Source organism: Mustela putorius, unplaced genomic scaffold (genome assembly GCF_011764305.1).
Source record: "Mustela putorius furo isolate JIRA1106 unplaced genomic scaffold, ASM1176430v1.1 tig00003869_pilon_pilon_pilon, whole genome shotgun sequence".
In the NCBI taxonomy this organism is placed as follows: domain Eukaryota; kingdom Metazoa; phylum Chordata; class Mammalia; order Carnivora; family Mustelidae; genus Mustela; species Mustela putorius.
Window position 1 is genome coordinate 31,174,086 of NW_025422021.1, and position 14,373 is coordinate 31,188,458.

General features: G+C 60.0%; 1 protein-coding gene across 1 annotated transcript; it reads right to left on the reverse strand.

Moving 5' to 3' along the window:
- Positions 1 to 3,049: 3,049 nt before the first annotated feature.
- AGXT (alanine--glyoxylate and serine--pyruvate aminotransferase) lies at positions 3,050 to 12,885 on the reverse strand. Its single transcript, XM_004743765.3, has 11 exons — positions 12,520 to 12,885; positions 12,230 to 12,422; positions 10,964 to 11,028; positions 10,256 to 10,356; positions 9,010 to 9,080; positions 7,649 to 7,733; positions 6,632 to 6,727; positions 5,941 to 6,010; positions 4,526 to 4,621; positions 3,841 to 3,969; positions 3,050 to 3,398 (listed from the first exon to the last, which is right to left on the reverse strand). The coding sequence occupies exons 1-11, from the start codon at positions 12,748 to 12,750 to the stop codon at positions 3,291 to 3,293; spliced, it is 1,245 nt and encodes a 414-aa protein (XP_004743822.1). The 5' UTR covers positions 12,751 to 12,885; the 3' UTR covers positions 3,050 to 3,290.
- Between the last annotated feature and the right edge of the window lie 1,488 nt (positions 12,886 to 14,373).

Sequence of the window (14,373 nt, forward strand, 5' to 3'; positions counted from 1 at the left end):
CACTGGGAATGTCTGCATAGCGGGTAACTTGAGGCTGTTGGTTCTGAGTAGGGCTGGATTGGGGATGCACTCGTGCTACAGCACAAGCATGGCTCTGAGGGTGCCCCTGGGGGAATGGGACAGCACATAGTGTCTCTGAAACCCCGACGTGCAAACCTGCAGCAGGGAACAGCTCATCAGAACGCAGTGGCTGTATGTAGTGGGCCACGGTGGAGAAGGAGCCTCCGGCCACGGGACCTTTGGTGGCTACGGGACCTGAGCTGCCCTTCACGAGCCAAGGGTTACAGAGAGGCTTGCCTGTGCAGCGAGACAGGATTATAATAATAATAAAAGGCATGAAGATTGGAAAAGGAGTGAGACTCATATTCACAGACAAATTGCTTGTCTATGTAAAAAACCCCAAGGAATCCACAAAGAAACTGCTAGACTTTGTGAATTTGGCCAGGTTAGAAGACAGGTGAACAGAGAGAAAAGTTAATTGTCCTTGTATACATTAAGAATAAACAACTGGAAAGAAAATTTTTAAAATACCATTTACGATAGGGTCAGAATTGTCCAACACCCAGGAATACATGTAATGCAGGATATGTAAGTCCTGTGCACGAAAACATCGCTGAGTATAATTTAAAAGACCCAAATTAACATTCATGAATAGGAATTTATATTTTGATGATGTCCATTGTCCTTAACTTGATTCATAGATTTATTTCAATTCTTATCAAAATTCCGACAAGCTGTTCTGAAGAGAGAGACGAGATGATTCTAAATTTACGTGGAAATTCAAGGCATCTAGGATAAAAAAAAGCAATCTTTGAAAGGGAGAGCAGAATCGGAAGGCTGGCACAACTTGCTTTCAAGACTCCGTGAAGCTGCAGTGTGGGCGGCTGTCTGGGCCTGGATGGAGGCAGCGCCCCAGGGAGGAGAGGCCAGAGCGCATCTGTAAGGATGATCAAAGGACGAAGAGGCCACGTCCATCAGGTGGGCTCAGGAAAGCCTGTTTAAGAAACGTTGCCAGAACATGGACTGTCGGAGTGGATAAAAGCGAAACTGCCCCCTTTCCACCCCATGCACAAAATTAATATAAAGTGTGTCCTGAACCTCAACACAAAAGCTGACACCATAAAGTTTCCAGAAGAAAACAGCAGAGATCTTTGGAAGCTCTACATCATCAAAAGTGTCCAGACAGTTTACCAATGGCACAGACCACGAGAGAAGACGTGTAACCAGGAACTCACGGAGGGAAAAGACCTGCTCTTTGGAAGACATGATTAAGAAAATGACGGGGCGTCTGGGTGGCTCAGTGGGTTAAAGCCTCTGCCTTCGGCTCAGGTCATGATCCCAGGGTCCTGGGATCGAGCTCCGCATCAGGTTCTCTGCTCCCTGGAGAGCCTGCTTCCTCCTCTCTCTTCCTGCCTGCCTTTCTGCCTACTTGTGATCTGTCTGTCAAATAAATAAATAAAATCTTAAAAAAAAAAAAAAAAGGAGAGAAAATGACTAGGTAAGCGGGGGAATAGGGGAAAATACGCATCACGCGCAGTGCCGGGACTTAGAAAATCATGGCCATACGTTTACAATGAAAAGATGAAAATCAAGTAAAAGGAGCAAAATACTTAGGCCAACAAGTCAGAAAAGACCTACAGATGGCCAGTCCCCACCCGGAAAGATGGTCCATGTCATGATGCATCAGAGGAATGCGACTTAATACCAGATCAGACACAATCTCACCCCCGCTAGAAAAGAAGACACCCCAGGTGTCGGCGGGGACGGAGCCGCTGGGACTCGCGGGCACGGCCGGTGGGGATGGCAAGGATCACAAGCCCCAGGGAGCGTCGTGGCATCTTCTAGCGCTAGAGCCGGACCTCCTGTGCCACCCCAGGACGCTCCAGGCGGTGCACAAGTAGGTCCATTAAAGCAGGTGACCAACAGATGCCAGGACCATGGAACAGCCCCGGAAGGGAGACAAAACGTGTCCCTGCGTCCCGCAGCAGCATGTGTGACTGTCAGTGCCACACAGAAGCAGCAGACACACGAGAGAATGTGCTGAGTGACTCTGTGGATATGACACGCAAACACCTGTAGGACTGGCCTAATCAGATGGGGGTAGGGGACGCTGCCTGGTGGGGACACAGGGGAACTGCGCTGGATTCTCCTCCCCATGTCTGCTCAGGAAGAGCCAACCCGGACAGGGCTGCTATCAGCACGAAGGTGGCCCACAGGGCCCTGTCCGGTTCTCTCTGGAAGAGCCGCCCTCCACCCAGTCTTCGACTTGGGGGTTTCAGACCCTCGGGCCCTCTCTGCTCCTGCACCTCTGTGCTCACGGGCACACGGGGTGGGTCGCGTATATTGGCTCAAGGGTCTCCCCAGCGCACACAACTGTGCCCGGCCTGCACCTGTGTGAGTGATGGGGGCCGAGCCAGGCCAACCCAGGTCCTGCACAAAGACACGGGGCCCACTGGGCTCTGGATGTCTTCCTCAACCTGGGAGAGGCCCTGCCTGGCCCCCGACCTGGGGATCTTAGGACGGTGAGGAGTTGGAGTATGGCTGTGGCTGTGACTGGGCCAAGGTGTATTCTGAGATTCCTAGAAAGGGGGAGGAAGGGAGCCGGGCACAGGCAGAAACCCCAAGTGAAGGAGCAGTTAAGGGACAGAGGACCAGAGGGGCCAAGCTGAGGGGGTGAGGGGCTGGGCCGGGGGCCACCTTGGCTGTCCAGCTGAGGCCCCCAGACTTCTGGCACCTGCCAACCTACACGCATGTGTCGTGACCTTTAGCCCTCCCGGCTTTTGTCCTGGCCCTGTGCCTGGGGTGTGATGGTGCCATAACATGTGTGACTCGAGTCACGAGTCAGCCCGGGAGGCATATGTGCAGTTGTCCTTGGAAGGTGTGAGATCTGGGGCTACGGTGTACAGTGACAGGTCCCCAATCTGTCTTCCAGCCCCGGGGGGGCCCCAGGCAAGGCTCTGTCCCCCAGCAATCCCCAAGCCAAGGAGCCTTTGGCAGCCATGGTGACTCCCTGCCAGATATCTCTGCCACCCACCCTCCATGCAGTGAGGATGGTGCCTAGTGATTCTTTATTGAGTATTCTGGGTGGGCCAGGGACCTGGGGGCTGTGTCTCTCATGGGAGGTACTGTGGGACCTGAGCCCACATAGTCCCCTTCCGGGAGGTGCCCCTTGGAGAGGAGAAGGACGTCTGGGGCTCCCGTGTGCCTCGCCTCTGTGGCCAGGCCATGTGGCGAGGTCTGTGTGCTCCGGGTCTCCCATCCCCACCCCTCTGGGAGGATGGGCCTCCAGGTCACATCTTGCTTCGAGGGCAGTGCTTCAGGGCCTCCTGCAGGGCGTGGATGACACGGTCCACATTCTCCCGGGTGGCATTGCAGCCCAGCAGGCCGATGCGAAGCACCTGTTGTAGGGGCAGGACATGCAGATGTCAGGCAGGCCCTGAACCAGGTCCTCCAGCGGGGATGCCCCTGTCCCAGTCACACAATGAGCCCCTGGCCCTTTGGCCATGCAGAGCTCAGGAGGAGTGGCCAGGATGGTGGTCAGTTAATGAGCACTCAGGATTGCCTGCTTGGAGGGCACAGCTGGACCCAGGCCCGGGGCCTCTAGCCTGGTCGGTCCACCCGCAGCAGCAGAAGGCCATTCTGTGTGGGATTGGGAGTGCTGCACCCCACGACATCACTGAGCTGGGGTGAAAGGGGGCAGGAGCTGTCCCTCTGCCCGGATTCCCCCTAGGGACCCCATGACTGCCAGCCTCAGCTGGGGCCTGGTGTGCACTGTGCTCCATGTGGGGGGTGGGGAAGGCAGCTTCTGTGGCAGGTGGCAAGCAGCCGCTGTCGCCTTACCTTCCCCAGTGAGGGCCCAAGGCCGCCCGTGATCTCGATGTCAAAATGGTCCATGACATAGTTGACGATGTCTCTCCAATTATAGCCAGCGGGTGCAGCCACCGTGGTGACAGTGGGTAGCCGGATGGCCTGCAGGATATGCCTGACTCAGCCACCTTCCCCACGGCATGTGGCCAGCACCAGTGGATCTGGCCAAACCAGCCCTTGTCTCAGGGTCTGGAGGGGCCGGGCAGAGATGGGGATGGGCAGGGAGTGGGGGAGCAGGAGCCCGAGGACAGTGAGGTCACCACCTCCCCAGCAGCCCGAGCACGCTGGGTGTGTCCGTGTGTCTGTTCCCTCCGACAGGTCACGACCTCCCTGGGGCTAAGGAGCTTCAATTTCCTAAGAAGCCTGGGCTGACTGGCTGGTGACCCTACCCACCCCACCCCCGCCTGGGGACTGCCAGGGCTCTGGAGGCCGAGGGGCGTGTTCTGGCTCAGAGATCACCCACAACTACTTCAAGGAGGCTCTCAGGGCCGTCAAAGTGTTCTAAAATCCAGAGGTCAGGGAGCTGTGGCTGTGACAGTGACTGCCTGGGTGACCACAGGATGCTGTGTCCATTCAGCAGGGACTGGGCAGAAGCTCTCCCCTCCCCCCCACACCCCCTGCCCTCCGCCCTCTGCCCTCTGCCCTCCGCCCTCCTTACTGGATCCTTCACGAAGAGCTGCAGACCCAGTCCCTGCAGGCGCTCGTGTAGGTATGCAGTGACCTCCCGGTGCTGCCGCCAGCTGCTCTCCAGGCCCTGGGAGGGCAGAGGGTACCCAGTGGGTAGGGCCGGGGAGGGTGGGGGGGGACATCTCCCTCGGTGGTGAGAGTGGAAGAAACTGGCTGTCATCCATGACTGGGGGGTGGGAGGGCAGCTTCAGACCAGAGGGGGCTCCTGGGCCCCTCGCTTGGCCTGGACTCCGATCCCCATTGAGACCCCCTGAGTCCCCAGTCTGGTGGCCCTGGTTCTGCCCCAGTGACCAGACCTGGAGCCACCTCAGGGGTGGACATAGTCTGGGTCTGGGGGACTTGGGAGGGGCCTGGCCAGTGGACGGACCTTGCAGCTCCTGGACAATGTGAGGTGGGAGCCCCTTGCTGTGGGTGTGGAAGTGGCCATGGGGCAGGAAGGGGCTTCCAAGCTCCCCACTGTATCCTGTCTTCCCAGTACATGGACCCCCATAATCCCTAGTCCATCTCAGCCATACACCCCCGAGCCCTTGGCTAGCCTGGGTGTAGGGACAACCCAGCTTCCAGAACACCTCAACTTCTCCTCGCCCAGCCCCGGGGTACAGCTCTATGAGCAGACCCAGAAGGGCAGACCTCGGCATGAGGCCCGCCACAGCTCCAGTGCTCATTCCCGCTCCTGGGCTGGTGGCAGGCCGTGGCCCCTGGGAGATATTGGATGAGAAAGGCCTTTGTGCTGGGGGCAGTGTCTTCTGTCCTGTGTCCTGCAGAGCCAATACACCTGGGGCCATGAGAGTGTGGTCGTGGCACTGGACAAAGTCACCACCCACCCCCACCCCTCCACCCCCAGTCACACATGCCTGTCCCTGCTCCGCCCCTGCCCCACCCCAGGAGCTGGCAGTGGCTCTAGGACAGCGCCAAGCCTGCTGGAGTCAGTCCCTCTGACACTCAGGACCAGCAGCCAACTCCAGTCCCTCAAAGCCCCTCATGCTCAGCTGGGCCCTCATGGAGCACCTCACTAAGCAGCCCAGGGGGCAAACGATCGTCCCTACCTGCCCCGTCACTGCGTCTGACCCCAGGGCTCTGTCCTCCTCGGCCCCCTCTGCTCGCAGCCAGCCCTCCCGCCCCTCTCCCAGGGCTCCTTCTCGGAGCCCGACCTGTCCAGCTCAGAGCCACTGTCCTGCGAAGCTCTTCTCTCTGCTTCACCATACACTCAACCCTTGCTTCTCCGCAGGAAGCCCTCCCATCTGTTTCCTCAGAAGGGCTTGGGGGTCCAGAGAAGGGGCCTCCCTGGGGCAGCCAGCCTCATCACAGGGGCTCCTGGAAGCTGCTGCCCCAAGGTCCCGCCCCTGCCCCTGCTCCACACTGCTCTCTGCCCTGTGCCCCCCTCACCTGTTCTGCGATGAGGGCCAGGCTCTCTCTCAGGCTGAACAGGCTGATGACTGGGGTGGTGTGATGGTATCTGGAAGATAGGACGGTGCTTGGTCCCCTGTCACTGGGCGGGGGACAAGTCAGGCTCTCTGACAATGGGCCCAGCCTGCTTCCCGGGGGCTGCTGCCCAGTTTTGGGCATGACAGACTCCGAGCTAGAGTAACAGCTGGGTCTGGGAAGAGCAAGGCTCAGAGCAAGGACCCTGGCCAGATCGCCTAGGACTGGCTCCCCCTCCACCTGGCCTTTCTTAGCCCCAGTGGCCCCAGAGTACGGCACAGTTCCTGGTGCCCCTCAGCCCCACGTGTGTCATAAGGGATCTTGGGTTGTAGCTAAAGTCTCTTCACAAGGAGCCCTCAGCTCAGCTCCTCTTTTTGAGAGGTGGGTAAACTGACACCCAGGAATGGGAAGATGTGGCTGGGCCAGGTCCAAAGGGCCCAGAGGTTCACAGGGACTCTGAGAGGAGAGGGCCTGGTGGAAGGTGATGGGGGTCGTGCTGCTGGACCTGAGCCCCCAGGCCCAGCAGCATCGCTGGCCTGACCCTGGTGAATTCTGGGGCTCCAGCTGGGGTCTGGGTTTAGAGGCGGGTGTGAACAACAGGTGAGAGGCTGGGTGGTGAGGGGCCACCAGAAATGCGCCCTGCCGCGGTCCTCACATCCTGGGTTGGTCATCACAGCCCCAGATGTTGGCAAGCCACTTCATGTCCAGGTAGAAGGAGACAGGCTTCGTCTTCCGACTGTAGATCTTATTTCTGGGAAGGAAGGACCAGCCTGAGTGCATGCCTGTCTGGATGGAGCGCTGGGAGCAGTCCTGTCAGACTCTCCTATTTTGCAGAAGTGAGCCAGAGGTGCAGGGCCCCCCAGGACCCCTGTGGTTGTGCTCTGGCCCAGGGGGACTCTGTGCCTCCCCAGACTCTGCGCCTTCCTGGGCCAGGCACAGCTGGGGACTTCAGCTCTCAGGCCCTCTGGTAATGCAGCAGGCCTCAAAGCCTTAAATACATCAATTATCCAAATAGGTGTGAACAGATGGGCCTCTAGCTGAGCTCTGAGCCCCGCTCTCAAACCCAGCCACCTCCGTGGTCCTCCCACAGGCAGCTCAGTCTTCCCACACCCATGTGCAACCCTTGACCACATCTAAGATAGTCTCTGAGCTGGTAAATGGTCGAGGGCTGCCTACGGTAGTCATCTTCTGGGGCCAATCCCCTGTCCCTGACCGACCTGGCTCAGGGTCTGGACACTGGGGATGTGGGAGACACTGGGGCTGTCGGACAAAGCGGGTACATGCCCACCCCATGAAGCATCAGCTCCTGGATGCCGAGCTGGGGGTGGGGGGGCACAGGGCATGGCCACGGAGCTCCCAGTCCTTGGCTTGAAACTGGGGAGCTTCTAGAACGCCAGGCCCTGCATCCTCACACACCATGATGAGAATCTTCTGAGGCTACTAGGCTCATACCCGTGATCCTCACTGTGCCCCGGCTACCCATTGCCCTGTGAGCTCAGAGCTTCATTGCACCCGTCCAGGGCGTGCACCTGTCCCAGCTGGGCAGGGAGCAGCGGTGTGTCTGAGCATGGCCCAAGGAAGCCCTCCCTCCCTTGTTCTGATCTTCCCTCCTCAGGGGCCAACGGCCTCACTGCTCATCCAGCCCCAGGTGGGAGGTCCCGGGGTCACTCACTTGGCTTTTTCACTGAAGGAGAGGAGCGAAGTCCCTGGAGGCGAGTTCAGGACCTTCTGGGAGCCTGAGTACAGGACGTCAATGCCTGTGGAGAGGAGGGGCGCGTGCTCCTGGGGGGTCGAGCTCCACCCAGGGCGGGCTCATTGCAGGTGCCGTCTGAAGCAAGGTGGACGGTCTTGTCGGACTCAGCCCTTGACCTCTGCGACCCGACGCTGTGTCCAGGGAGATGGAGTTAAATTTTAGGCCGCCTGTTGACAGTGGACTGGGTAGAGGAGAAGCCCACGCAGGTGGCGTCAGGGGTGAGTGGGCATGTGGGGGTGGCCAAGGGGATGGGGAAACAGGTTTTCTTGCTCCATCTCAAAGTAAGAGCCTTCTGACTTCTGCGAAAACCGAATTTGATGTGAGAGGCTGTGAGTCTGAGCATCGCGTGGCCTGGCAGGGACAACTGAGGACTGATGTGGGCTACTGGCTCACATGGACAGCCAGCACTGTCTATGGTTTACTCCTGAAAGTGCAATGCTGGAAAGAACCCAAAGGTCTGCCACCTGGAGAGGGGGAGCTGTGGTACGTTCAGGGAGTCAGATGACACTGACGGACAGACATGCCAAAAGACATGACTAAAGCTCACTGGCCTGAAACTGAGGTCCGCAGCCTCCGCTGAGGATGGGCTGGAGGGTTAGGGCAGAAGTATGGAGCGTGTCCTGGGTTCACCCCGGCTTCTCTGGGGACCTGGGCTGGAGCCTCCTCTCTCCTACGGTGGGCTGTCTGGCCTGGGGGGCACAGTGTGGGCATCCCGGACAGCCCTGCCTCCTGCACTGCGTCCCCAGGGCCCCCTTCCTGAGCCCTTCCTTGCAGAGCAGTGATCTGAGGGTCAGCCCAGAAATCTCGCCCTCGCCTGCCTGGAGCTCCCTGATGGAGATGGTTCTGGGGGAAGTGTGGCTGACCAAGCTGGGTGGGTGGCCGAAGACAGGCACCACCCATGTGGATCAGGACTTTCCTCTGGGGGGAAATGCTGGGCCTAGAAGGCTTCTCTGCAAAGAGTTCTGGCTGCACATGACGCACTGGTGGGGTGCCGGCCGATGGGGAAACTGAGGCCCAGCCTGGCTGACAGGCACCCTGTCACTTCTCCCACGCACACCTGAGGGGCTCTGAGCACCTCTCCAGATGCTGGAGGGGCTTCTCCCTCCCACTTGCTCCCCACATCGGGGCCTGACAGCCCAGCGGAAACAATGGGGTGTTGATTAGCTGGTGGAGGGGGAGAAGATGAAGTTTCCCGGGGCCCTAACCCACAGTGTGGGCTGACGACGAGCTTGCGGGCACAGAGGGGCCCCAAGCAGCAGTGGTACAGGTACGTGGCTTACCTTGCTGGTCCATGTAGATGGGGGCCCCACCCAGGGATGCCACTGAGTCGACCAGGAGCAGGCAGTTGTACCTGGGCGTGCAAGGCAGCAGAGTGAAGCCCGGGACATTTCGGACTCTGGGGTTTTGGGAGGGGCCTCGAAGACCCCCAGAAGGCCAGCAAGAAAGCTCAGCAGCCTTTGGCCTCCTCCAGGGTACACCCTCCTGGATTGCCAGACCCCCAGGACCAGCTCTGTGTGGGAGCCAGGGTGAGCAGAGGGGTGGAGCAGGTGTCCATGAGGGGACCCCGGGGAGTGTGGCGGGCCCGGCTGGCCTGCACATAGGGCCCCCCACTCAGGTGTGTTTGAGGGCCACCCCACTGAACTGTGGTCCTGCCGGACCGCTGGGGCTCTGAGTGGGGCCGGGGGACCAGAGCACACGAGGCTGGGCTTTCCTTCTGCCAGGAAGGACACCCAGGGAGGACAAGGTTCAGAAACAGCTGAAAGCTTTTACTCTCCTCCATTTCCATGTTTTCTCAGGAATTAAAAAAAAAAAAAATGGCATGAGGCCGCCTGGCCATCTCAGTCGGTGGAACGTGCAACTCTTGACCTTGGGGTCATGAGTTTGAGCCCCACGTTGGGCGCAGAGGGAACAGGTGGATGTCCTGGGGGGTGATAGCCCAAGCTTGGTTTACTAGACAAGACCCTAGGGTATAGGCTGTCCTGGCTGGGGTGGTGCCAGGTAGCCCCCTCTCCCCCAGGGTGCACAGCAGCCCTGCCAGGGCAATCCTGTCTGGCTGAGTAGAGCTTCTCTTCTTGCACCCTGTGGTCAACTCTCTGGGATGGGCCTGCCGGTCCCACCTGACGACACCGTAGGTCCTGCCCATCCCAAGCAGGGGTGGGGAGGCTGCAGGAAGGCAGTGGAGGTAGGAGGCCGCTCTGGGGCCCTCGGATCTCAGGACAAGGTTGGGGCAGGCCCAGCAGCTCCTGGGACCCAGGGAGCAGAGGCAGTCTCAAGCCCTTCCCAGCCACGGGGACTGGCTCGCAGAGGGCACACCTGGCCTGGAGCACCTGGGTCCTCCTCTCTGGTGGGCAGAGGACCCCCGAGGGGCCTTATGCCCTGTGACAGAGGCTGGAGAGGGTGTAGAAGATCAGAATGGGATCTGGGTCTTGTCTGCTGCCCCCCAGACTGGAGGGACCTGCCAGCGGTCTCAGCCCCAGCGGACTCCCACGCGCTTGGCTCTGCCCCCAGCACCGTGGACAGGCTTACCTGTGGCAGAGCTCCCCATAACCGTCGAGGGGCTGCAGCACACCGCTGGATGACTCCCCCTGGGTCAGAAACAGCAGCACTGGCTTGTGCCGGGCCAGGCCCTGCGAGGGACAGAGGTGACTGTCATGGGCAGAGCCAGCAGGCTTGGACTCCCTCTGGGCCCAGAAAGATTTTTGCTGGGGACGGCATGTCAGAATCTACCCCCCACACTCTCCTTTCCTCCCCATGGACGGTAGAGATCTGGGCATCGCCAGCAAGCCTCGTCCCCTATCTGTGTCCCTCCCTGAGCTGAGCCAGAGCCTGGGCTCTGGGGAGATGGGCTTGTCCAGGAAGACAAGGACTTTCTTCCAGAGACCAAGGAAGAATGGCACCAGTCTCCCACCTCGTCCTGTTGAGGCTGCTGGGAGGTCCGCTGAGTCCCCAGGGTCTTAGCTGTTTGGGATGGACCTTTCCTGAAGGGATGTCCTAAGCATCAGGGCATGTCCTGCCCGCCATATCCTGCCTTCAGCCCACAGGACCAGGATCCTGACTCAGTTTCCCTGCCAGGCAGAACCATCCCTATCCCTTTCCACCGGCTCCCAAGTACTGGAGTGCTCCTCCTGTCCTGGTCCCCCGGTGCTGGGAAGAGCTGAGGGTCTGCCACCAGCCCTGGTGTCCTAGCCCTGAGCCCCCTTTGTGGGCTGGCCCCTCTCCTCCCTGGGGCCCCACCTCTTCCAGCTCCTGCAGTGTGTAGTGGCCTCCAGGGTCCTTGATCATTGGGTGCACTCGGGCTCCTGGGGGAGGGCAAGGGCAGAGTGAGTGGCGAGTGCCCAGCCCCCCAGTATTGGAGACAGGGTCTGTGCTGAGGCAGCAGGCCCTGTGTGTGCAGGAACCCACCCACCCCGGCCCAAAGAAGAAGCCAGAGGGAAGTGGAAGGTGGGTGTGAGCGTGTGGGGCCAGCTGTACTGCCTCTTCCTGGGGTGAGCCTCCCCGAGACCAGCCAGGCTCCTCACCCAGGAAGCAAGCAGGCATTTGCACAGGCCCGGGGACCCCGTGCCTTCCCAGCAATATTTGGGGACCGAATGGAGGAGGAATGGGTGAGTGGGGGCTCTGGGAAGGCAGGCCCCTGCTCCCTCTCTTGGACCCTCGCAACCCCCACAGTGCCCCCCCCACATAGCCAACCCCCAGAGAGCCATAGGTGGGCAGGAGGAGGTCCCAGGACCCCCAACCCCATGGGGAATCCCAAGGCCGAGGTGCGGGCTGTGGGCAGAGCCTCTGGAGCACGGTGCTGAGCCTACCAGGGCCCGGCCTCTGCCCCTTGACACCTCCCTCTGAAAGCCAGTGTGTACACTCAGGGGACCAGGTGAAAGGTGGGGACCCCTTGGGCCACTGGGGGTTGTCCATTAATGAGGACTGAGTGCAGCCATGTGTGGAGCTGACCATGCAGGAGCTGCGAGATGCTTCCAAACACCGAGGTCAATCATTAAACCCACGGCACACTCCTGCTTTTGATTCTTGTCTCTCCAGAACATTGTACTTGGGAGATGAAAACCTTGTCCGCGCTGCTCCAGAAACAGGGTTGTTTCCGAGATATTGGTACTGGGAGGGGATTTCAGCCTCTGGCACCTTGTCCTGTCACAGGGTGGAGGTAATGCCTGGGAGCCCGGGAGAGCTGCAGGGGCTCTCAGATTTGTGCTGAAATCCATAGCTTCCCCCAGCGCTGTCTCCCCGCGGGCTCTGGAAACCGCTGTCCTCAAGCTCTGGGAGCCTGGGAGGTGGGAGTCTCTCAGGCACTCCGATGCCCGCTAGGAGAAGGCAGCCGCTGGCCCGCTGGGAGGTGGAGGCATGAGGGGGATGGGCACGCCTGGGGAGGGGCCACGATGGCTCAGTGGGGTGGGTGGGCTGGGTCTGCCAGCTTCACCTGGGAGGCAGGCTGGAGGTCGTGAGGAAGGGGGAGGCAAGGACCCACACCGCACCCTGTGCCCCACATGTTACCAATGCGCTCCCCGATGTCCGCAGCCCGCTGCCCCCAGATGCCGTTGGCCCCGACCAGGAAGGAGTCCCCCGGCTCCAGGAGGTTGAAGAGGGCGGCCTCCAGGGCACAGTGCCCTGAGCCGCTAATGGCCAGCGTGAGGGGGTTCTTGGTCTGGAACACGTACTGGATGCCCTGCTTGATCTCGTCCATTATCTGGGGACAGAGGGGACATGGGTCAGGCCCTCCTCCCCTCCCTCGCCCAGCTGAGGAGGAGGCTTAGGGACTGGCCGCTGTCCCCTGCTCGGCCTACCTGGAACATCTCCTTGTGCATGTGTCCGATCATCTGCAGCCCCCCAGCCGCCAGCACGCGCGGGGCCAAGTTTGAAGGGCCGGGCCCCAGTAGAAGCCGGTTGGGGATGGACAGGGGCTTGAGCAGGGCCTTCGGTGGGGGCACCAGCAGCTGGTGGGAGGCCATGGTGCGCACCCGGCCTGCTGCCTGGGGCCCCAGTGCCGCAGTGGCCCTGACCAGTGCTCGGAACATGTCCCAGGGCACCTCGAGCTGGTGTCTGGAGGCGAGGCCAGTCGATGGGCTCCCACTAGAGCTTTGGACTTTCGTTGTTTGCCGTGGTGACCTGACCCGTTATCGACGTCTTTCCCGCATGTCAGGGCCTGACAGGCGGGGTGTTGAACCCTTGCTAGGGAGGAGGAGCCTCCGGAGTCCAGTCAATGAGAAACAGAGCTTGGCGCATTGCCCTCTGCCCTCCCCGCCCCCTCCCCAGCTCCTCTCAGCTGTCAGGTGCCCAGCCCCAGCCAAATGTATCCTGCCGGGCTCAGGGGACCCCAAAGGTTTTTTTTAAAGGACCAGTGAGTGAGCAGCTATTTCTGGCTTGGCAGAGCTCCTCGGTCCTGCTGTGGTAGTGCAAAAGTGACAACAATGGGGTTGCTGAGTGCCAATAAAACTTTATTTATAAGACCAAAAGGTGGGCTCAATTAGGCCCAGGGGCCATAGTTTGCCGAGCTAAGGGAAAGGCTCAGTTTAGAAAATACGTATGCCCTGTGCATATAGGCGCGCGCGTACACACACACACACACACACACACACACACACACACACTGGGACATGTTCCTTCCTCATCCTTCTAGAAATAAGTATTCCCTGTGCCTCTTCTTTCCCAAGGGCACGTTTGGTGTTCAATCCCGTAACCAAGGGCACGCTTGCTTACAGAGCTGTCTCCAATTTGTTAAGCTGACAGGTGGGTAGAATAAATGCAGGTCATGAAGCAGGAAAAGGGGCTAGACCCAGCCAAGCCAGGGACATGGGCACAGAGAAGCTGCTCCTCTCCTGGAAAGGAGGAGAAGACCGTGTCGCCAGCAGCCAGGAGAAGGAGGCGCCCAACTGGCTATTCACTGCTCAGCACCTGCTTACATTTTGGGGGGCCTGGCTGGAGCAGGGACGGGACTTCCTGCGTTTAGGGCCCCAACCCCGTGGCCTTAGTAACCAGGGGAGCATCAGGGCTTCCTGCAGCATTCTTCATGGTCACCAAGGAGGCAGCACCCTCCCCCTGGGCCTGGCATGGGACCTTCCCACATGACAGCTCAATCCCCAGCTCAGCAAAATCCCTTCATTCAGCTCTTGTTGCTGGGTCTGGGTTTGTCTGGCAGCGTAGGGGTGCAGGGACCGGAAGAGCCTTAGCCGGGCTGGACGGGCATGGTCTGGGCCTCTGGGGACCTCCACAGCCTTGCGGAAGTGGTGGTGCTCTGTCCATCTGATGGCTGAAGAAACAGGCGGAGGGAATGGGCTCCACAGGCTACGCAGAGGGCAGCCCAGCTTAGCCCCAGGGCCCAGCCCCGGCCCCAGGGAAGATGCGGTTCTAGCTGGCCAAGGGCATGCACGCCATGACCGTTAGCCTCAACTGCCCCAGCATAACAAGGCCTAGTGGGAGCTCCCTCCTTCCTCCTCCCCTCCTCTTCCTCTTCTCCCTCTTCCTTCCCTCCTTCCTCCTCCCCTCCCTCCCTCCTCCAACCTCCCTCTTTTCCTCCCTCCCTACCTCCCCTCCTTCCCTCCTTCCAGAGCCCTTGCTTTGGACCAGGACCAGGACTCTGCTGGCTGCTCCCACTGATGCGGTGTCAACAAGAAGAAAACCAGAAGCCTAACAGGTGAGGG

Excerpts from the sequence above, each read along its gene's own strand:
- AGXT (XM_004743765.3), bottom strand. The coding sequence starts at position 12,750 with ATGTTCCGAGCACTGGTCAGGGCCACTGCGGCACTGGGGCCCCAGGCA. Across the intron at positions 6,728-7,648 it reads TCCTTCAGTGAAAAAGCCAA|AAATAAGATCTACAGTCGGA; the intron begins GTGAGTGACCCC and ends CTTCCTTCCCAG. Across the intron at positions 4,622-5,940 it reads TGGCCCTCATCGCAGAACAG|GGCCTGGAGAGCAGCTGGCG; the intron begins GTGAGGGGGGCA and ends CTGCCCTCCCAG.